This window comes from Panthera uncia (genome assembly GCF_023721935.1).
Source record: "Panthera uncia isolate 11264 chromosome C1 unlocalized genomic scaffold, Puncia_PCG_1.0 HiC_scaffold_4, whole genome shotgun sequence".
Classification (NCBI taxonomy): Eukaryota; Metazoa; Chordata; class Mammalia; order Carnivora; family Felidae; genus Panthera; species Panthera uncia.
The window spans coordinates 5778817-5800865 of NW_026057585.1; the positions used below are offsets into that span (position 1 = coordinate 5778817).

The 22049-nt window shown below is 41.1% G+C and overlaps 2 protein-coding genes across 3 annotated transcripts in view; one reads left to right on the top strand and one right to left on the bottom strand.

The window, feature by feature from the left end:
* The window catches only part of SPAG17 (sperm associated antigen 17), a 244925-nt gene that overhangs the window by 210646 nt on the left and 12230 nt on the right, over positions 1–22049 (top strand). For both annotated transcript variants that reach the window (XM_049616487.1, XM_049616486.1), the window contains exon 48: positions 1794–1938. In XM_049616487.1, coding sequence (XP_049472444.1) covers positions 1794–1933 — 140 coding nt within the window. In that variant the 3' untranslated portion in view covers positions 1934–1938. The remainder of the gene's footprint in view (positions 1–1793; positions 1939–22049) is intronic.
* The window catches only part of WDR3 (WD repeat domain 3), a 31031-nt gene continuing 28224 nt past the window's right edge, over positions 19243–22049 (bottom strand). The window contains exons 25-27 of the mRNA XM_049616489.1: positions 21915–22043; positions 20320–20413; positions 19243–20006 (exon numbers count right to left, since the gene is read on the bottom strand). Of these exons, the coding sequence (XP_049472446.1) occupies positions 19851–20006; positions 20320–20413; positions 21915–22043 (379 nt within the window). The 3' untranslated portion in view covers positions 19243–19850. The remainder of the gene's footprint in view (positions 20007–20319; positions 20414–21914; positions 22044–22049) is intronic.

Consider the following 22049-nt stretch of genomic DNA (forward strand, 5'->3'; position numbering starts at 1 on the left):
CTTGTTGAGACCGTAGGGGTATTAGGAAACATAGTAGGGAAGTTGTGGAAGATTTTGAATCCCTGCTTAAACTTTATTATATAAGCAAGAGTGAATCATTGATCCAGTGCATGATACAATCGTCATATTTTTATCAAGATGAACCCAGCATTACCGTGCTGGACATGTCAAGGAGCAACCTGATGCAAATGGAAACAAAGAGTCGTTGGAAGGCCGCTTCTTTAGGCCGAGCATAAGGACAGGAACTACCCCGTGGCAGTTGTGGAAGAGGGACATGGGTGGAAAGACATTTGGCGGGGGAGAGGAATCTGTAAAATCTCAGGTGGAACCCACTGAGGGAGGGCAGTAAGAGGACTCAAGAGTTCAAGGTTTGGAGCATGCAGGTCTGGATCGCAATTGAAGAGACAGCGCAGGAGAGGTAATGATTTTAAACATCATCTACAAAGAGGAGACAACTGGAGGTATGGAAAAGGAGTAGAGCTGCGGGGTCTGTTAAGGACGCAGAAGGAAGAAGAGGAGACCGTGGAGACACAACAAGCAATCATAAAACCAAGAAACATCTCAGAAGCCACACAAGGAATTTCAAGGAAAACACGGACCTAGTTGACAGGTGCTACAGAGATGTCCTGGAGAATTCAGATTACGTAGGATTGCTAGATTTGGCTGAAGGGAATGGAAGAGAAACATTAAAAAATATGAATGAGAGGAAGTAACTGAAGCAGCAGCATCCAAAGGAGAGCAAGAGAATAGTCAAGAAGAGAGCTGAAGCCTTAGTCTCGGCGAGGGGGCGTGTGAGGATGGCTAAGGATCCAGACTTTGAGGTGAAGGGGAAATTTGGGGAAGCTTGTGTCAGATGACCTTGGTTTCAGTGGAAATGGAGCTGAATTCATTTGTTCACTTATTTCAAAGAGAAGTGTCTCTAGTGTGCTAGGCACTGTTCTAGGCACTGGGGATACAGCAGTGAACAAGACACAAAACTCCCTGCCCCTACGTTGCTTACTTTCCAGTGGGAGAACAGACTGTACGCAAAATAAGTAACACAAGGACTACAATGGTGCTGGTAAGTACAATGGAGATAAATAAAAAGTAGGAAAGTGGGTACAGGGAGGATTAAGAAGGACTGCAATTTAAAGTGGGATGTTCAAGAAAAGACCTCACGGGGGATGTGATTTTTTTTTTTTTTTCTATATGGATGGCAGGGTTCTTCTGCAGTGATAGGAGAAAACTAACCAAAGAACCAGCTTTTTCCTCTAAGAATTAAATCAAGTCTCCATACATCCTCTTCACACAAGTTATGAGATGCTGACCCAGAGACACTGTAACCCTGCTGCTGGTCACAGTAACTAAGTCATTCTGCTTTTATGCTTGTAGATTAAAGGCTACCTGTCAGGCATAGATAGATGGGGCAGAGAGTTTTATTAGATCTTTTATCTACTTCTAATGTCAGTAGTGAGAATTTGTAGCCCATTTCTCAAGATCTATCCCTTCCCCAGAAAAAAAGACATGACCTCTAGACATTGATGTGATTTTGGGACCTGATTATGGTGATTGATGTCTCCTATAGGAAGACTCACCACAGTCAGGGGAGAAGCACACACTGGGTGGACAGGAGAAATTCCAGGAAATCAATATCCGTCCGTCTTCCTCTAAGCCTGAGTCCACAGAATTCACATTGCATGGTAAGGACCCAAAACAGAGCTAATGAGGCCAGAGAGGAGGTTCTGATTTGAAAATGTTAACGAGTTTGTATATACACATCATTTGGTCACAAAAGTCCTTAACGAGTATCTTACCAGTTTTAACAAGCAGCAATTATGATAAGAGACCAAAAGATTTTCCTCAGGGAAAAGAAAATCCCATGGTCCGGAGGACTTCTACAATTTCTTCTTCTGCACTTGGAGTCTTCATGTCCCGTAAAATTTCTCCATGTTAGGTCCGGTAAGTAAGTAATAAATGGGAATTTGACTGGTAACCATTCATATGTGAGGCCTTAGACCTCATGTTTGTTTCTCTCTTCTTACAGCCAGAAACCAATGAGCCACTAAGCCCAGGGGAAAGGAAATACTTGTTTTTAATGACCAAAACAGCTACTCCTTTACATATATTATCATATCTCATCCTCACACTATTGATAAGATAGGTATTCTTTCCCACGTTATAAATGAGGAAGCTAATGATGTAAAAATCTAACCTACTTCAATGTGATTCTGAAGTTCGTTCTTTTTTTAAAAAAAATTTTTAATGTTTATTTTTTTAATGTTTATTTTTGAGAGAAAGAGAGAGCACACAAGCAGGGGAGGGGCAGACAGAGAGGGAGACACAGAATCCAAAGCAGGCGCCAGGCTCTTAGCTGTCTGCGGACATGGGGCTCGAACTCACAAACTGTGAGATCATGACCTGAGCCAAAGTCAGATGCTTAAATTGACTGAGCTATCCAGGCACCCCTAAAGTTCATTCTTTTAAGTGCTGTTTTCAGTGTTGACCTTCCAAAAAGCAGGGGCACGGACACCAGGATGTCCTTCTAAACTTGAAACTTTACAAGTAAGCCAGTGGTTCTCAGACATTTTGAATGCAGATTCTTTAAATATTCTTAAAAATTACTGAGGACCCCAAAGAGCTGTCATATATGTGGATCATATCTACTGCATTTACCAAACTGGAATTAAAACTGGGAAAAATTATCAATGTGAAAACCATAATAAACCCATTATACTAACATATTTTTAATGAAACATTAACTATTTTCCAAAACAAAAATGGATTACTCACGGGACACTGTTTTACATTTTCATAATTCCTTTACTATCCGGCCTAATAGAACACAGCTGGGTTCGTACCCCAGCTCTGCATTCAGTCTGTCACGATATGAGACATCACACAGCCTCCGGAAAACTCCACTGTATGCTCATGAGAGAAAAAGGCAAACAGCATCTTGTCTGTTTCCTGGAGCTGCTGAAACAAGTCTGTGCTCGTTTCTTGCGGCTGCTGGGAAAGAGTCACACAAGCCAGGTGGCTTAAAACAACAGATATTCCGTTGCAGTTCAGGAGGCCAGAGATCCAAGATCAAGGTGTCGGACTTGGCTCCTTCTGGAGATGGAGGGAGGATTTGTTCTATGTCTCTCTCCTACCGTCTCAGGGCTGCCAGCAGGTCTTGGTGTTCACTGGCTTATTGCTGACTCACTTTCATCTCTGGCTCAAATGGCATTCTTCCCCGTGTGTATATTTCTGTGTGTCTCCCTCCTTGTAAGAATGCCATTCATTAGATTTAGTGGGTACCCTAATCCTGAGTGGCATCGTAAGGTCACCTTCCGTTTCTGGTAGACATGAATTTTGTGGAAACAAACCCAGTGTAATCTACCCTCCGGTCCCCCAACATTCACATCCATCCCATCCCAACACTCCCAAGACTTTTCACCCATTCCAGCATTAACTCCAAATTCTCAGTTCAGAGTGTCACATCCCATCTGTCTAAATCAAGTACGGGTTAGACTCTGGTATGCCCGGCCTTGGTCTCCTTTGGTCTCCTTTCCATTGGTGGACGTATGAAACTAAAAAGCATGTTTTCAACTTGTACCATATGATGGTGCAAAAAGCATGGGATAGATATTCCCGTTCCAAAAGGAAGAAAGTGGAAGGAATAGAGTCACTGGTCTAAAGCAAATTTGTGACACAGCAGGGCAAATGTCATCAAGTTTCAAGGCCTGAAAATAATCTTTTGTGGCTTGACCGGCCCTCTGGGCCCAGAGGCTGTCCCAGCCCCAACCTCTAGACCATCAGAAGCCCTGTTGGCCCCACCCTCTCTGTCCTCAGCCTGGGACACAATCTTACCCTCCGGGCAGCCCAGTTCCTGCTTATAGAATCCTACAAGTCTGGCAGCCTTCCTTCCTCTTGTCCCATCTCTGTCCCTGCGAGGCCAAAATGGCAGCATTTCTGCCAATGTAACATTCTCACAAACCCGTCAGTCTTCATGGGTGTCAAGGAGTTCCACACCATTAGACATGAGGCTTCTCCACAGATCCTTTCTGGACAACCGTGCCTCTATTCCTGGCTTCTGCTGAGATGCTTGATCGTATCCATGGCCACAAATCTAATCGCACATTTTCCAGCACAGACCCTTGGTGACCTCTGAAGAGCATGCCCTTGCAGAATAGATAGGCTGTGAATTTTCAAACTCATCATGTTCTGGTTCCTTTTTGCTAACCACTTCCTTCCTCAAATTATCTCTTTCCTCTTGCATTTTACTATAAGCAGCAAGAAAGTAGGCCACATCTTCCATATTTTGTTTGGAAACCTCAGCTAAATATTCAATGTCATGGTTCACAAGCTCTACTTTAACCCCAAAGCAGAACACAAGTCAGCCAAGTTTTCTGCCACCTTACTTTTCCTCCAGTGTCCAACATGTTCATTTCTGAGTTCACACCAAAAGAACCTTTATCTTCTAACATGTATTCATTTTTGAGAGACAGAGGGCTAGCAGGGGAGGGGCAGAGAGAGGGAGACACAGAATCTGAAGCAGGGTCCAGACTCTGAGCTGTCGGCATAGAGCCTGATGCAGGGCTCAAACTCTCGGACTGCGAGATCATAACCTAAGCTGAAGTCAGATGCTCAACCGACTGAGCCACCCAGGCACCCCAGAAGCACCTTTTAATGTTCACACTTCTATCAACATTTTGTTCATGATGAAATAGAAATTCTCTGAGACGCCAGCTTTCTCTACTGTCCATATTTCCATAGTTCTACCAAATCATTTCAAGATAACCTAGACTTTTTTTTTTTTTTTAATTATTACATGGCTCAAAATTCTTCCAGTCTTTACCATTTACCCAATTCCAAAGCCACTTCCATATTTTTAGGTATTTGTCCAGCAGCACCCCACTTCCTGGCATCAAAATCTATTTGTTTCCTGGGGTTTCCATAAAATTACCATAAACTGGGTGGCTTAAAACAAGGTATTTTCTTGCAGTTCAGGAAACTAAAGGTCTGAAACCAAGGTATTAGAGGACTGGTTCCTTCTGGAGACTGAGGGAGAATTTGTTCCAGCCTATCTCCTGGCTTCTGGTGGTAGCCAGAGTCTTGGCGTCCCTTGGCTTATAGCTGCCTCATGCCAATCGCAGTCTCTGCCTCTGTGGTCCCCCGGCCTGCTGTGTGTCTCCTGACATTGCATTCTTATACGGCCACCGTGACTGGATGTAGGGCCCACTCTAATATAGTGTGAACTCATCTTAACTAATTATATTTATAATGACCTTCTTTCCAAATAAGGACACATTCATAGGTTCTGGGTAGACATGAATTTTTGGAGAAGACTCTTTAAACTACTATGGATTTTAATATGGTTTTGAAAGTATTTTTGGCATTGCAGACTCCTTGAAAGGTCTTACGGACCCCTGGAGATCATAAACTATACTCTGGGAACCACTGAATTCATGGTTTATGTCAGTTCTACTTAATGACTTTTGGAAGTTACTCCAAACTGAGAAGAGGTAAAGTTTGCATCACTAGTTGGGACAGAATAGCTTCCAAATAAAAGATACATAATTCGTGTTGGCACCAATCTATCAAAAGTAACTTCGTGAATCTATCCAAAAAAGAAATGACTTCAGTGATGTTGCCTTTATGCCTCTGTTCAGATGATCACAGACGAGATTGAAAGATGCCTGCTGTACTTATTCCTTCTTTTAATATGAAATTTATTGTCAAATTGGTTTCCATACAACACCCAGTGCTCATCCCAACAGGTGCCCTCCTCAATACCCATCACCCACCCTCCTCTCCCTCCCACCCCCTATCAACCCTCAGTTTGTTTTCAGATTTTAAGAGTCTCTTGTGGTTTGGCTCTCTCCCTCTCTGTTTTTTTTTTCTTCCCCTCCCCCATGGTCTTCTGGTAAGTTTCTCAGGATCCACATAAGAGTGAAAACATACGGTATCTGTCTTTCTCTGTATGACTTATTTCACTTAGCATAACACTCTCCAGTTCCATCCACGTTGCTACAAAAGGCCATATTTCATTCTTCCTCATTGCCAAGTAGTATTCCATTGTGTATATAAACCACAATTTCTTTATCCATTCATCAGTTGATGGACATTTAGGCTCTTTCCATAATTTGGCTACTGTTCAAAGTGCTACTATAAACATTGGGGTACAAGTGCCCCTATGTATCGGCACTCCTATATCCCTTGGGTAAATTCCTAGCAGTGCTATTCCCGGGTCATAGGGTAGATCTATTTTTAATTTCTTGAGGAACCTCCACACTATTTTCCAGAGCGGCTGAACCAGTTTGCATTCCCACCAACAGTGCAAGAGGGTTCCCGTTTCTCCACATCCTTGCCAGCATCTATAGTCTCCTGATTTGTTCATTTTAGCCACTCTGACTGGTGTGAGGTAGCATCTCAGTGTGGTTTTGATTTGTATTTCCCTGATGAGGAGTGACATTGAGCATCTTTTCATGTGCCTGTTGGCCATCTGGATGTTTTCTTTAGGGAAGTGTCTGTTCATGTTTTCTGCCCATTTCTTCACTGGATTGTGTTTTGGGTGTGGAGTTTGGTGAGCTCTTTATAGATTTTGGATACTAGCCCTTTGTCTGATATGTATCTTTTCCCATTCTGTTGGTTGCCTTTTAGTTTTGTTGTTTCCTTTGCAGTGCAGAAGCTTTTTATCTTCATGAGGTCCCAACAGTTCATTTTTGTTTTTAATTCCCTTTTGTTTTGGGGATGTGTCAAGTAAGAAATTGCTGCAGCTGAAGTCAGAGAGGTTTCTTCCTGCTTTCTCCTCTAGGGTTTTGATGGTTTCCTGTCTCACATTCAGGTCCTTTATCCATTTTGAGTTTATTTTTGTGAATGGTGTGAGAAAGTGGTCTAGTTTCATCCTTCTGCATGTTGCTGTCCAGTTCTCCCAGCACCATTGGTTAAAGAGACTGTCTTTTTTCCATCGGATATTCTTTCCTGCTTTGTCAAAGATTAGTTGGCCATACTTTTGTGGGTCTAATTCTGGGATTTCTATTCTATTCCATTGGCCTATGTGTCTGTTTTTGTGCCAATACCATGCTGTCTTGATGATTACAGCTTTGTAGTAGAGGCTAAAGTCTGGGATTGTGATGACTAATGCTTTGGTTTTCTTCTTCAAAATCACTTTGGCTATTTGGGGTCTTTTATGGTTCCATACAAATTTTAGGATTGCTTGTTCTAGCTTCGAGAAGAATACTGGTGCAATTTTGATTGGGACTGCATTGAATGTGTACATAACTTTGGGTAGTATGGACATTTTAACAATATTTATTCTTCCAATCCATGATCATGGAATGTTTTTCCATTTCTTTATATCTTCTTCAATTTCCTTAATAAGCTTTCTATACTTTTCAGCATAAAGATCTTTTACATCTTTGGTTAGGTTTATTCCCAGATATTTTATGATTCTTTGTGCAATTGTGAATGGGATCAGTTTCTTTGTCTTTCTGTTGCTTCATTATTAGTGTATAAGAATGCAACTGATTTCTGTACATTGATTTTGTATCCTGCAACTTTGCTGAATTCATGTATCAGTTCTAGCAGACTTCTGGTGGGGACTGTCGGATTTTCCATGTATAATATCATGTCATCTGCAAAAAGTGAAAGCTTAACTTCATCTTTGCCAATTTTGATGCCTTTGATTTCCTTTTGTTGTCTGATTGCTGGTGCTAGCACTTCCAATACTATGTGAAACAACAGTGGTGAGAGTCGACATCCCTGTTGTGTTCCTGATCTTGGGGAAAGCTCTCAGTTTTTCCCTGTTGACGATGATATTTGCTGTGGGCTTTTCATAAATGGCATTTATGATGTTTAAGTATGTTCCTTCTATCCCGACTTTCTTGAGGGTTTTTATCAAGAAAGGATGCTGAATTTCTGCATCGATTGACAGGATCATATGGTTCTTTTCTTTTCTTTTATTAATGTGATGTATCACATTGATTGATTTGCAAATGTTGAACCAGCCCTGCAGCCCAGGAATGAATCCCACTTGATCATGCTTTATATGCTGTTGAATCTGAGTTGCTAGTATCTTATTGAGAATTTTTGCATCCATATTCATCAGGGATATTGGCCTGTAGTTGTCTTTTTCTTGCTGGGTCTCTGTCTGGTTTAAGAATCAAAGTAATAGTGGCTTCACAGAATGAGTCTGGAAGTTTTCCTTCCCTTTCTAATTTTGGAACAGCTTGAGAAAGATAGGTATTATCTCTGCTTTAAATGTCTGGTAGAATATCCCTGGGAAGCCATCTGGTCCTGGACTCTTATTTGTTGGGAGATTTTTGGTAACTGATTCAATTTCTTTGCTGGTTATGAGTCTGTTCAAGTTTTTATTTCTTCCTGAGTTTTGGAAGGGTGTGGGTGCTTAGGAATTTGTCCATTTCTTCCAGGTTATCCAGTTTGTTGGCATATAATTTTTCATAATATTCCCTGATAATTGCTTGTATTTCTGAGGGATTGGTTGTAATAATTCCATTTTCATTCATGATTTTATCTATTTGGGTCATCTCCCTTTTCTTTTTGAGGAGCCTGGCTAGAGGTTTATCAATTTTGTTTATTTTTTCAAAAAAACAACTCTTGGTTTCATGGATCTGCTCGACAGTTTTTTTAGATCCTACATTGTTTATTTCTGCTCTGATCTTTATTATTTCTCTTCTTCTGCTGGGTTTGGGGTGTCTTAGCTGTTCTGCTCCTATTTCCTTTAGGTGTGCTGTTAGATTTTTCTTGTTTCTTGAGATAGGCCTGGACTGCAATGTATTTTCTTCTCAGGACTGCCTTCACTGCATCCCAAAGCGTTTGGATTGTTGTATCTTCATTTTCATTTGTTTCCATATATTTTTAAATTTCTTCTCTAATTGCCTGGTTGACCCACTCATTCTTTAGTAGGGTGTTCTTTAATCTCCATGCTTTTGGACGTTTTCCAGACTTTTTCCTGTGGTTGATTTCAAGCTTCATAGCATTGTGGTCTGAAAGTGTGCATGCTATGATCTCAATTCTTGTATACTTATGAAGGGCTGTTTTGTGACCCAGTATGTGATCTATCTTGGAGAATGTTCCATGTGCACTCGAGAAGAAAGTATATTCTGTTGTTTTGGCATGCAGAGTTCTAAATATATCTGTCAAATCCATCCGATCCAATGTATCATTCAGGGCCCTTGTTTCTTTATTGATCCTGTGTCTAGATGATCCATTACTGTAAGTGGAGTATTAAAGTCCCCTGCAATTACCACATTCTTATCAATAAGGTTGCTTATGTTTATGATTGTTTTATATATTTGGGGGCTCCCGTATTCGGCACATAGACATTTATAATTGTTAGTTCTTCCTGATGGATAGACCCTGTAATGATTATATAATGCCCTTCTTCATCTCTTGTTACAGCCTTTAATTTAAAGTCTAGTTTGTCTGATATAAGTATGGCCAGTCCAGGTTTCTTTTGACTTCCAGTAGCATGATAGATAGTTCTCCATCCTGTCACTTTCAATCTGAAGGTGTCCTCAGGTCTAAAATGAGTCTCTTGTAGACAGTAAATAGATGGGTCTTGTTTTTTTTATCCATTCTGATACCCTATGTCTTTTGGTTGGAGCATTTAGTCCATTTACATTCAGTGTTATTATTGAAAGATACTGGTTTAGAGTCACTGTGATGTCTGTAGGTTTCATGGTTGTAGTGATGTCTCTAGTACTTTTTGGTCCTTGCAACATTTCACTCACAGAATCCCCCTTGGGATCTCTTGTAGGACTGGTTTAGTGGTGATGAATTCCTTCAGTTTTTGTTTGGGAAGACCTTTATCTCTTCTTCTATTGTGAACGATAGACTTGCTGGATAAAGGATTCTCGGCTGCATATTTTTTCTGTTCATCACATTGAAGGTTTCCTGCCATTCTTTTCTGGCCTGCCAAGTTTCCGTAGATAGGTCTGCTATTACTCTTATGTGTCTACCTTTGTAAGTTATGGCCTGTTTATCCCTAGCTGCTTTCAGATTTTTCTCTTTATCCTTGTATTTTGCCAGTTTTAACTATATGTCGTGCAGAAGGTCGATTCAAGTTACTTCTGAAGGGAGTTCTCTGCGCCTCTTGGATCAATGCCTTTTTCCTTCCCCAGATCGGGGAAGTTCTCAGCTATGATTTGTTCAAGTACACCTTCAGCCCCTTTCTCTCTCTCTTCCTCTTCTGGAATTCCTATCATACAGATATTGTTGCATTTGATTGCATCACTTAGTTCTAATTCTCCCCTCATACTGCTGGATTTTTTTCTCTTTTTATCAGCTTCCTCTTTTCCCATAATTTTATTTTCTAATTCACCTATTCTCTCCTCTGCCTCGTCAATCTGAGCTGTGGTCGCCTCCATTTTATTTTGCACCTCATTTATAGCATTTTTTAGCTCCTCATGACTATTTCTTAGTCCCTTGATCTCTGTAGCAATAGATTCTCTGCTGTCCTCTATGCTTTTTTCAAGCCCAGCGATTAATTTTATGACTATTATTCTAAATTCTTGTTCCGTTATATTTCTTAAATCGTTTTTGATCAATTCATTAGCTGCCACTACTTCCTGGAGTTTCTTTTGAGGAGAGTTCTTCCGTTTTTTCATTTTGGGTAGTCCTTGCGGTGGCTCCAAACTGCAGGGCACTTCCCCTGTGCTGTCTGGTGTAACTTGTGTTGGTGGGCAGGGCCGCAGTCAGACCTGATGTCTGTCCCCAGCCCACCGCTGGGGCCACAGTCAGACTGGTGTGTACCTTATCTTCCCCTCTCCCAGGGGTAGGACTCACTGTGGAGTGGTGTGGCCCCTGTCTGAGCTACTTGCACACTGCCAGGTTTGTGGTGCTGCTTTGATGGGATCTGGCATATTAGCTGGGGTGGATCCACAAGGTGCACAGGGGCGGGAAGGGCAGGCTTAGCTCGCTCTGCCTTCAGTGGTCCCCTGAGGGATGGGCCCTGCGGCACTGGGAGGGAGGCCGACCTGTCAGAGGGATGGATCCCCAGAAGCACAGCGTTGGGCATTTGCGTGGTGCAAGCAAGTTCGGTGACAGGAACTAGTTCCCTTTGGAATTTCGGCTGGGGGATGGGAGAGGGAGATGGCGCTTGCCAGCACCTTTGTTCCCCCCAACCAAGCTGAGCTCTGTGTTCCAGGGCTTAACAACCCTCCCTCCCGGCGTCCTCTCGCCCTCCCCGCTTTCGGGAGCAGAGCTGTTGACTTTTAACATTCCAGATGTTAAGTCCTGCTGGCTGTCAGAACTCACGCAGTCCGGCCCCTCCGCTTGGGCAAGCCAGACTCGGGGGCTCTGCCTTGCCGGGTGGGCTAGCTGCCCCTCCACCGCCCCGGCTCCCTCCTGCCAGACTGTGTAGCACGCACCGCCTCTCAGCCCTTCCTACTCTCTTCTGTGGGCCTCTTGTCTATGCTTGGCTCCAGAGAGTCCGTTCTGCTGGTCTTCTGGCGGTTTTCTGGGTTATTTAGGCAGATGTGGCTGGAATCTATGTGATCAGCAGGACAAGGTAAGCCCAGCGTCTTCCTACGCCGCCATCTTCCCCTATTCTTTCATTTTAAAGACAAACATCTAGTATATAGATTCTCTGTAATATTGCCCAGAGCTAACAGATAACATGTTAGTCTATTTCCTTCCCATCCCTCCTGTGTGTGTGTACTGGAATCATTCTGTAGTTTTAGATCTTGTGTGACTCCCACAGTAACAGCACCATGTGTTTATTTTGAGCCAGTAAGCACTTCTATGAGGGTAGACACTAATGTGCCCATTTTATAGATGAGGAACCACGTTAAGTAATTTGCTCTACAGAAGCCATATTAGTTACCTATTGCTACAAAACAAATCACCCTAAAATGTAGTGGCTTAAAACAACAGACACTTAAGATCTCCTCGCCTCTGTGGTTCCAGAATCCAGGCAGAACTCAGTTGGATACTCTGGCTCAACTAGGGACGAATCTGCTTTCAGCCCACATGGGCAGTCATTGGCAGGAGGCAGCTCCTTGCCACGTGGGCTTCTCCTTAGGGAACCCCACAGCAGGCAGCCTGGTTCATCAGAAGAAGAAGAGCCTGAGAGTGTGAGCAAGGTGGAATTCAGTGTCTTATACCCCAATCTTGGAAGAGACAGGCCACTACATTTGCTGTAGTCTGTTCTTCAGAAGTCAGTCAGCCAGGTTCCATCCACTCCCACGGGGAAGGGATTACACGGGGGCAGCTGGCACTAGGCCTGACAAGATCGGACGAGGTGTGTGCTCTGTCCTAAAATCACATGATAGCTGCTCGAGCCCACAACATCTCAGAAATAAAGTGACGGGGCTTAGAATATAAGATGATGTTTCTCGTGAGAACCTCAGTCTCATCTCAAAACTTAGGATCTTAAATCATGAGGAAAAGGGGCGGATTGTGGATAGTGTATGGAGGCCGGGCAGCTTCCTGAGTTTGTGCCTGGCATGGACAGGCTACACAGAGCGGGCTCATTGATTATGTGGGTAAGTGAGCAGAACCCTAGATACAGTCATGTCCTCAGACACCACTGCCTCCTTGCACTGTCCCATATCATCTGCCAGATTTATAGATTTCTTTGGGAGAGTTATGACTTAGGACACTCGCACTGAGAAACCATTTAATACCCAGTACACCAAGCACCTAACTTCCAGCCAGAAAATCTGAAAATGGTTAAGCAAATCTTCTTAAACAAAGACATATATAAATAATACAAGCTTAGATGTTATACTAATAAATCATTCATGAGGCTTTTCTTTATGGCATCACCAGCTTCTACAGGTAACACTGCATGATTTGCAAGGGATATTATTCATAAAATGGTTCCTGTACTAAGGATTATATGTAGCCAATGGCTGGCGAAGCCATTATATGCTGACTAAATGACTGGGAATTGGCTTGGCTTAAAATTTACTTTTTAACTCACTGGTTAACCTCAAACCTTTAGGAGTAAGGAGTTTCAAATATTTTGATTAAAAGTTGGAACTCAGTTACTTCCTGCACACATCACTTCATTCGCCATAAGCCCTCCTTCTCTTTGATGTGTGTAACCCTTTCTACACAGAAACACCTTTAAATCCCCTACTACTGTTAATCTTAAGTGATGGTAGAGATATGGGAAAGCAACGCTTCTAAAACACAAGGAGAGTACCCTCCTGAACTTGCTTTGGTTTGGAAACCATCAAAAATGTTAATGGGAGATGCTGCAGCTATTTGGGGATGAACGCTTCCAACAAGCACAGACGTGATGTGGATCCAACCTTTGCTCACTCAAGAACTAAGACACCTTTCAGTAAGTACACTAACTCCTCTCTCTAGTGGCAGAACAGCCACCTAAAGAAAAGTCTGCTGCTTCAGACTAAAATCCACCATGCGATCTCTTCTCTTACCTTTTTGTAGTTAAGCCTCAGGAACTCTATGCCAAAAGAATCTTTCTTTACTCCTATTCTGCCCAGTGAATAAGCCCACTATATTCCTTACTTTGCTTCCGTGCTGTGTTATGTGTAGGAACAGTATTGGACTTGTGGGGACCTCGGAGAATGACACCACAAGGACTACAGCTCTGAGACTGTCAAGAAAATGGTGGCACCACAACACAGCACCAATGAAATGGACATATTCACAGAAGGACACCACCCACTGAAACTGACTCAAGAAGACAGCAGAAGACAGCAGTGGAGTAGGAGAACCCTGGGCTTATCTTGTCCGACAAACAACAACTAGATAATTATAAAATCACCCTAAATACTCCAGAAATCAATTGACAGAACAAACTCCACAACTAAAGGCAGAGAAGAGGCCACTTTGAAGAAGGTAGCAAGTGTGGAGATGTGTTTTAGGGAAGAAATGGGTGCTGTGGAGGCAAGGGAGCTGTGGTCACAGAGAACAGCATTTATATATATACATACGTATATATGTATGTATATATATGACAGGGGAATAGTAGCCCAGGGGAAGCAGAAGAAGAATGTTTCCCTAAAGCCATTCGCTTGGAAAATGAGAAAGGCTGCAACCAGCGGGCTTAAAGCCTGGTTTTAAAGGTCAGCAGTGGCTTGGCTGGGAGAGAGCCCAGGGGGCACTGTGCTGCTCCTGAAGAGAAAGCAGGCAGACAACCCAGGGGGAAATAGTGTGGAAACATCTGAAGAATGCCTGGGGCACAGAGAGGGAATATTCTTCACTCTTCTCCACAGCATCCCTGAGAGGCAACCATAGACACCTCTCTGGGAACAAAGGAGCTGGCAGGCACCATTTCCCTCCCCTGCCCCTCAGCATAAACATAGAGCCACCCTGAGGGAAGCAGCTCAATGTTGACACTGGCTGCCTAATTTGCTTACTCCAAGCCCCACACACCTCTCTGCTCTGGCAGGACTGCTCTTCTCAGTCAAGCCTGCCTCAGTGCCAGCAAGGTGGGGCCCTAGCCTACAAGACCAGCACAAATCCCTGTCCACACATCACCAAGTCATATTATAATTAAATTAAATTTGCAAACATAATGATAAAGAAAAACCTTAAAAGCAACAAGACAAAAGAAGTCCCTCACTTACAAGGGAAAACCTATATGGCTAGCTGGGGATTTCTCAACAGAAATTTGACAAGCCAGAAGGGAGTGGTAGGATATATTCAAAGTGCTGAGTGGGAAAAATCTGCAGCCAAGAATACTCTATCCAGCAAGGCTATCATTCAGAATAAAAGGAGTGACAGTTTTCTAGACAAAAATGAAATTCATGACCACTAACCCAGCACTGCAAGAAATATCAAAGGGGACTCTGACTACAAAGGAAACCAAAAGCGAAAAGAAGAAAAGGATCAAAGAAAATCTTCAGAAACGAGAAAAAATAAAGTGGCAATAAATACACATCTATCAATAATTACTTTGAATGTAAATGGACTAAATGCTCCAATCAAAAGACATGGGGACCCTTCTATATGCTGCCTACAAGAGACTCATTTTAGACCTAAAGACACTTACAGATAGAAAGTGGGGGGATGGTGAAACATCTATCATGCAAATGGATGTCAAAAGAAAGCCAGAGTAGCAGTACTTCTATTGGACAAACTAGACAGTAAAACAAAGACTTTAAAAAGAGACAAGAGTGTTATATAATCATTAAGGGGACAAACAAACAAGAAGATATAACAATTGTTCAGTATTTATACACCCAACTCGGAAGTACCCAAATATATATAAAACAATCAATAACAAACATAAACGAACTATACACAATAACACATAATAGTAGGGCACTTTAATACCCCACTTACACCAAGGGACAGATCACCTAAACAGAAAATCAACAAGGAAACAATGGCTTTGAATGACACGCTTGACCAGATGGGCCTAACGGATGTATTTACAACATCCTATCCTAAAACAACAGAATACACATTTTTTCAAGTGTGCATGGAACATTCTCCAGAACAGATCACATATTAGGTCACAAAACAGGCGTCAACAAATACAAAAAGATTGAGATCATACCATGCATATTTCAGACCACAGCACTATGAAACTTGAAGTCAACCACAAGAAAAAATTTGGAAAGACCTAAACAACATGTTACTAAACAATGAATGGGTCAACCAGGAAATCAAAGAAGAAAAAAAAAATACATGGAAACAAATGAAAATGAAAACATAGCAGTCCAAAACCTTTGTTTGGGATGCAGCAAAAGCAGTTACAAGAGGGAAGTTTATAGCTATACAAGCCTATCTCAAGAAGCAAGAAACATCTCAAATAAATGACCTAACATTATACCTAAAGGAGCTAGAAAAAGAACAACAAATGAAGCCTAAAGCAAGCAGAAGAAGGGAAATAATATAAATTATCTTACTTAGAAACTAAAAAAAAAAACCAAAACAAACAAAAACAACCCCAATAAAACAGATTGGTGAAATCAGGAGATGGTTCTTGGGAAAAACATCAGTTAAATTGATAAACCTCTAGCCAGACTTATCAAGAAAAAGGACTCAAATAAATAAAATCACAAATGAGAGATGAGAATAACCAACACCACAGAAGTACAACAGTTATAAGAGAATATTATGAGAACTATATGCCAACAAATTGAACAACCTGGAAGAAATGGATAAATTCCTAGAAACATGAACTACCAAAATTGAAACAAAAAGAAAACGAACATACCAATAACCAGCATAGAACTGATCAGTAATAAAAAAAAAGTCCCAACAAACAAAAGTCCAGGGCCAGATGGCTTCACAGGGGAATTCTATGAAATATTTAAAGAAGAGTTCATGCCTATTCTTCTCAAACTGTTTGAAAAAACAGAAAAGGAAAGAAAACTTCCAAATTCATTTTATGAAGCCAGCATTACTCTTATACCAAAACCAGATAAAGACTCTACTAAAAAAGAGAACTATAGGCCAATATTCTGATGAACATGGATGCAAAAATTCTCAATAAAACACCAGCAAACCAAATCCAACAGTAACATATTCACTATGATCAAGTGGGATTTATTTCTGGGCTGCAAGGGTGGTTCAATATTCACAAATCAATCATCATGATACACCACATTAATAAAAGAAAGATAAGAACCATATGATCCTCTCAATAGATGCAGAAAAAGCATTTGACAAAGTACAACATCCATTCATGATAAAAACCCTCAACAAAGTAAGTTTAGAGGGAACATATTTCAACATAATAAAGACCATATATGAAATACCCACAGCTAATATCATCCTCAACGAGTAAAACTGAGAGCTTTTCCTCTACAGAACAAGACAGGGATGTCCACTCTCACCACAGTTATTTAATACAGCACTGGGAGTCCTAGCCTCAGCAATCAGACAACAAAAAGAAATAAAAGGCATTCAAATTGGCAAGGAAGAAGTCAAACTTTCACTATGTGCAGACGACATAATACTCTATGTAGAAAACCTGAAAGCTTCCACCAAAAAACTGCTAGAACTGACACATTAATTCAGGAAAGTCACAGGATACAAAATCAACATACAGAATCTGTTGCATTTCTATATACCAATAATGAAGCAGCGGAAAGAGAAATTAAGAAAACATTCCCATTTACAACTGCACCAAAAACATAAGATACCTAGGAATAAACCTACCCAAAGGGGTAAAAGACCAATACTCAGAAAACGATAAAACACTGATGAAAAGAAATTGAAGATGACACAAAGAAATGGAAAAACATTCCAGGCTCATGAGTTAGAAGAACAAATAATGTTAAAATGTCTATACTACACAAAGCAATCTACACATTTAATTTTTTTTTTTTAACGTTTTATTTTATTTTTGAGACAGAGAGAGACAGAGCATGAACGGGGGAGGGTCAGAGAGAGAGAGACACACAGAATCCGAAATAGGCTCCAGGCTCTGAGCACCCAGCACAGAGCCCGACACGGGGCTCGAACCCACGGACCGCGAGATCGTGACCTGAGCCCAAGTCGGACGCTCAACCGACTGAGCCACCCAGGCGCCCCGCAATCTACACATTTAATGCAATCTCTATCAAAATACCACCAGAAGTTTTCACGTAGCTAGAAGAAACAATCCGAAAATTTGTATGGAAACACAAAAGATCCTGAATAGCCAAAGCAATCTTGAAAACGCAAAGCAAAGCTGGAGGCATCACAGTTCCAGACTTCAAGTTATATTACAAAGCTGAAGTGAGCCAAAGAGTACGGCACTGCCACAAAAACAGACATGCAGACCAATGAAACAGAACAGAAAACCCAGAAATGAACCCACAACTATATGGTCAACTAATGTTCAACAAAGCAGGAAAAGCATATCCAATGGGAAAAAGACAGCCTCTTCAACAAATGGTGTTGGGAAAACTGGACAGCAATGTGCAAAACAATGAAACTGGACCACTTTCTTACACCAAACACAAAAATCAATTCAAAATGGATGAAAGACCTACATGTGAGACCTGAAACCATAAAATTCTGAGAGAACACAGTAACCTTTTTGACATCGAGCATAGCCAACTTCTTTCTAGGTATGTCTTCTGAGGCAAGGGAAACAAGAGCAAAAATAAATTATTGGGACCTCATCAAAATAAAAAGCTTCTGCACAGCGAAGGACACAATCAACAAAACTAAAAGAAAGCCTGCTGAAGGGGAGAAGATATTTGCATATGACATATCTGATAAAGGGTTAGTATCCAAAATCTATAAAGAACTTACCCAACTCAACACACACAAAAAACAAATAATCCAATTTAAAAATGAGAAGACATGAACAGATCTTTTTCCAAAGATGACATCCAGATGGCCAACAGACATACAAAAAGATGTTCAACATCACTCGTCATCAGGGAAATACCAATCAAAACTATAAAGAAAGATCACATCACACCTGTCAGAATGGCTAAAATCAACAACACAAGAAACCACAGGTGCTGGTGAGGATGTAGAGAAAGGGGAACCCTCTTGCACTGTTGGTGGGAATGCAAACTGGTGCAGCTGCTCTGGAAAACACTGTGGAGTTTCCTCAAAAAATTAAAGTTAGAATTAACCTATGATCCAGCAATTGCACTATGAGGCGTTTACCCAAAGAATACAAAAGTACTAATTCAAAGGGATAATGCATCTCAATGTTTATAGCACCAAAACCTTTAAAAGTCAAATTATGGAAGCAGCCCAAGTGTCCATCGGTTAATGAATGGATAAAGATGTGGTACATACATACAATGGGATATTACTCAGCCACGAAACAGAATGAAATTTTGCCATTTGCAATGACATAGATGGAGCGAGAGAGTATTATTATACTATGAAAAGTAAGTCAGAGAAAGACAATTATGATTTCACTCATACCTGGAAATAAGAAACAAAACAAATGAACAAACTGAGAAAAAGAGAGAAGCAAACCAAGAAAGAAACTTAACTGTAGAGAACAAACTGATGGTTACCAGAAGGAGGCGGTAGGGGGAGATGGATTAAAAAGGCAATGGGGATTAAGGAGTGCACTTGTGATGAGCATTGCATGTTGTATGAAAGTGCTGAATCACTATACTGGACATGTGACTCTAATGTTACACTGTATGTTAACTAACGAGAATTTAAATAAATCCTGAAGAAAAAAAAAACAAACACAAATCCAAACAGAACTGTAACAAGGTTGGATTAGTGCCTTAAAAACTTCCCACAAAGAAAAGTCAGGCCCAAAGGAATGTATCCATTTCTTTTCCTAAAATATTCTCACCTCCCCAAATCCTTACCGTGTACATACATATGTATATGGTATTAATCACCCAAAAGCCCAGTAAGACATCTCAGCTTAACTACACTTTAATTAGAAACAAGTAGAAAAGATTAGCAATTAGATATTTTTACATACAGTTATAACCTCCTGCAAGAGGTTGAGCTTAAGGAGGCTGTTTTAGATCATTTTTATGGTCCTTTTCAGCTAAGTCCATGACTCTGCACTTATGGGGAGAGGGCAATCAATTGTGCACTTGACGGTCTCTGCAGGAGATAAAACGGTCTCTGCAGGAGATAAAACGTAATACAAAGAGTAACATATCAACAAATCTTCTGTTATCACAGAAATAAGAAAAACTTTTGAAATGTTCATTTTAGCTCTAGTGAAATAACTAGTAAAAAACAAACAAAAAGTTCGTTGTTCCCTGACAGAATACGATAGGAACACCTCCTGCAGGGCTCAACCTCTGAGGGCACAGAAAGATTCTGAACTCTGAGGCCTTATGTCCAAGACATGGGGCCCATAATCTCACATCGGGATCTCCTCAGGCAAAGCTGGGAACCACATCCTGACATCTTCTGTAACACAGTAAGCTCTGGTCTTTGGTAATTTTTAAGTTGACAGCTTAGTTTAGAAGTCCTTTTAAATAAAAAGAAAAGGGTACCACATTTCAGTTTTAAGTATATGTTAAAATTAGCTTCTCCCTCTTTTTCCTCTTCCTCTTCTTTTCTTCCAAGTGGCTGGTAGCATCAGCAAAAAACATAACTTCACTTTTTGCCTCGCATTCCCTCTTGAGATATTCAAGACCTGCCATATTGAAGCCAATAACATCCTGGGGAGGGATAGAAGAAAGGTGAGATGAACATTCTCTCACTTGAGCTCAATCGCAGCAGCATGTGCAAGTCAGGAGAACCAATGCTTCAGGTGTTCTTCAGGTGTTCCAAGGCATCCCTCCTTGTCTAAGGTCTTTCTTGTTTTGTTTTCTTCTCTCTATTCTTTATCCAATACAGTGGAAATCTTACCTCAATACAGATATATGTCTGGTCAATATCACCAAAGACAAGGCACAGCTCACTGTGCTACTTCAAAGTCACACACACACTAGGATTTCCCCCTCATTACTGCATTACTACAGGGATACCTACCCGGACTTGGCTGACTTTTGAAATAGTTGTTTCCTTTAATTTTTCAATGACTGGCACAAGCATTTGGTTACTAGTGATCTGCCCAAAGTGAATCCTAATAGAAAAACAAAACAGTCACATTACAAAGAGAGGTAGTGCTCCACTTATCCTTTCTAGAAAAGCAAACAGATAATATCAAACCAAAAAAAAAAAAAAAAGCAAAAAAAGGATTAATTTTACCATATCATGGCAGTATAAAAAATGGCTGAAGATGTTTCCTCTCTACTACTCACTTTTATCTGATGTCAATTTTAACAATACTATCCTAAAAGTTATGACACATTCAACTTGTTTGCAAAGCTGGCCCTTTTACCTGCCATCTACCATGAGGCCGCAGACTTTGACAACGGTATTCTAGGAAAGCTCAGAGAGGAATGAGTGTGCTAAGAAATGCTAACTCAACAAAGGTTTGTTAATATTTCTAGGGAAGCCACAGCAAAAAAGAAGATAGTCACTGACGAGAGTCGAACTCTGACCTACAGTACCAAGATGACCTCAGTGAATTCATGTTCCTCGATGCGTAACTCACACTCATGTGTGACCTGTCACAGCTACTTGTAAGGCACTAGCCATCTCCAACCCTCTGATATGCTGGAAATATTCCTAGTGTTTCCCTTAAGATCAGAAACCCCGATTTAGTACCTATGCCAAGCAGTAAGAAATTATTAGCAACATCATTGAGTGCCAACTTGAGGCCTCATCACTTGCCTCAAATTATAAATATGGCAAGAGACTAACATAAACATATCCCTGTTCTTCTATTGCTACTATCTTGATGGAATAAAAGGAACACAGGATTAAGAGTCATGAAAATAGGTCAATTCAAATACGAATTCTCTAAATATATCTGTTAGTTTTTTAACTCTTTGGTATTGGCTGATGAGTTTATATCTTGTCTTCCTAATAGCGTTTCAAGGAGTGTTGGATCTGTCTCTATTCCCGGTCTCTGCTGTAACAGCTGGAGACTGAGGGGGCAAAGATACAAGAGTACACTCTTAAACTCCTACAAACACACTCTTCTCAATTACACATTAAGAGCAATTCTACATATTTAAGAATAGTCTAATAAACATATTTCCTTTGTTTGCTTACTTCCCTCTGGATATGCCCTGATGTTTCCATTTGTTTCTAGAGACCCAGGAAAATAAAGGCACTATTCCAGACGATGCTGTTAGGAGGACAAAACCAAATCCTTTTGCTTACACTAAACAGTTAAACAGACACAACGAATGAGGCCAACTGGCCACTCGGTACTGGGCTCTCAGCAAACAGACCAGAACCAGAGCTACTGCAGCCTGGAGGCTTATGCCTACTAAGCATCCCTGAGCAGTGCTCCGCCTCATTACTTAAAGAGATGGGCCACCATGTCCCTTGTTTAAGGACAAGACTGATTCCACAGCATAAGAAATAATTTATGTCACACAGCAGTGAAATCCTGTAACCATCTCTGAGTCTCAAACATCGGAGCTCCTAATTCCAGTGTGGACACCATCAGTTAAAGTAGCACTGGGGCGGTCAGGCCGAGTAGACACGGTACTCTTTGGAAAGCAGGTTACCTGAGCAGAAAGAAGAGGCACCTGCACAGAAGTTCAATATCAGAGCCCAGCTGGATGAATTCATTAAAGAGCTTCAGGACGTCTGGGACGTAAGAGAAAGGCAGCACAAGCAGAGACTCTTCCAGCTCGCTGAAG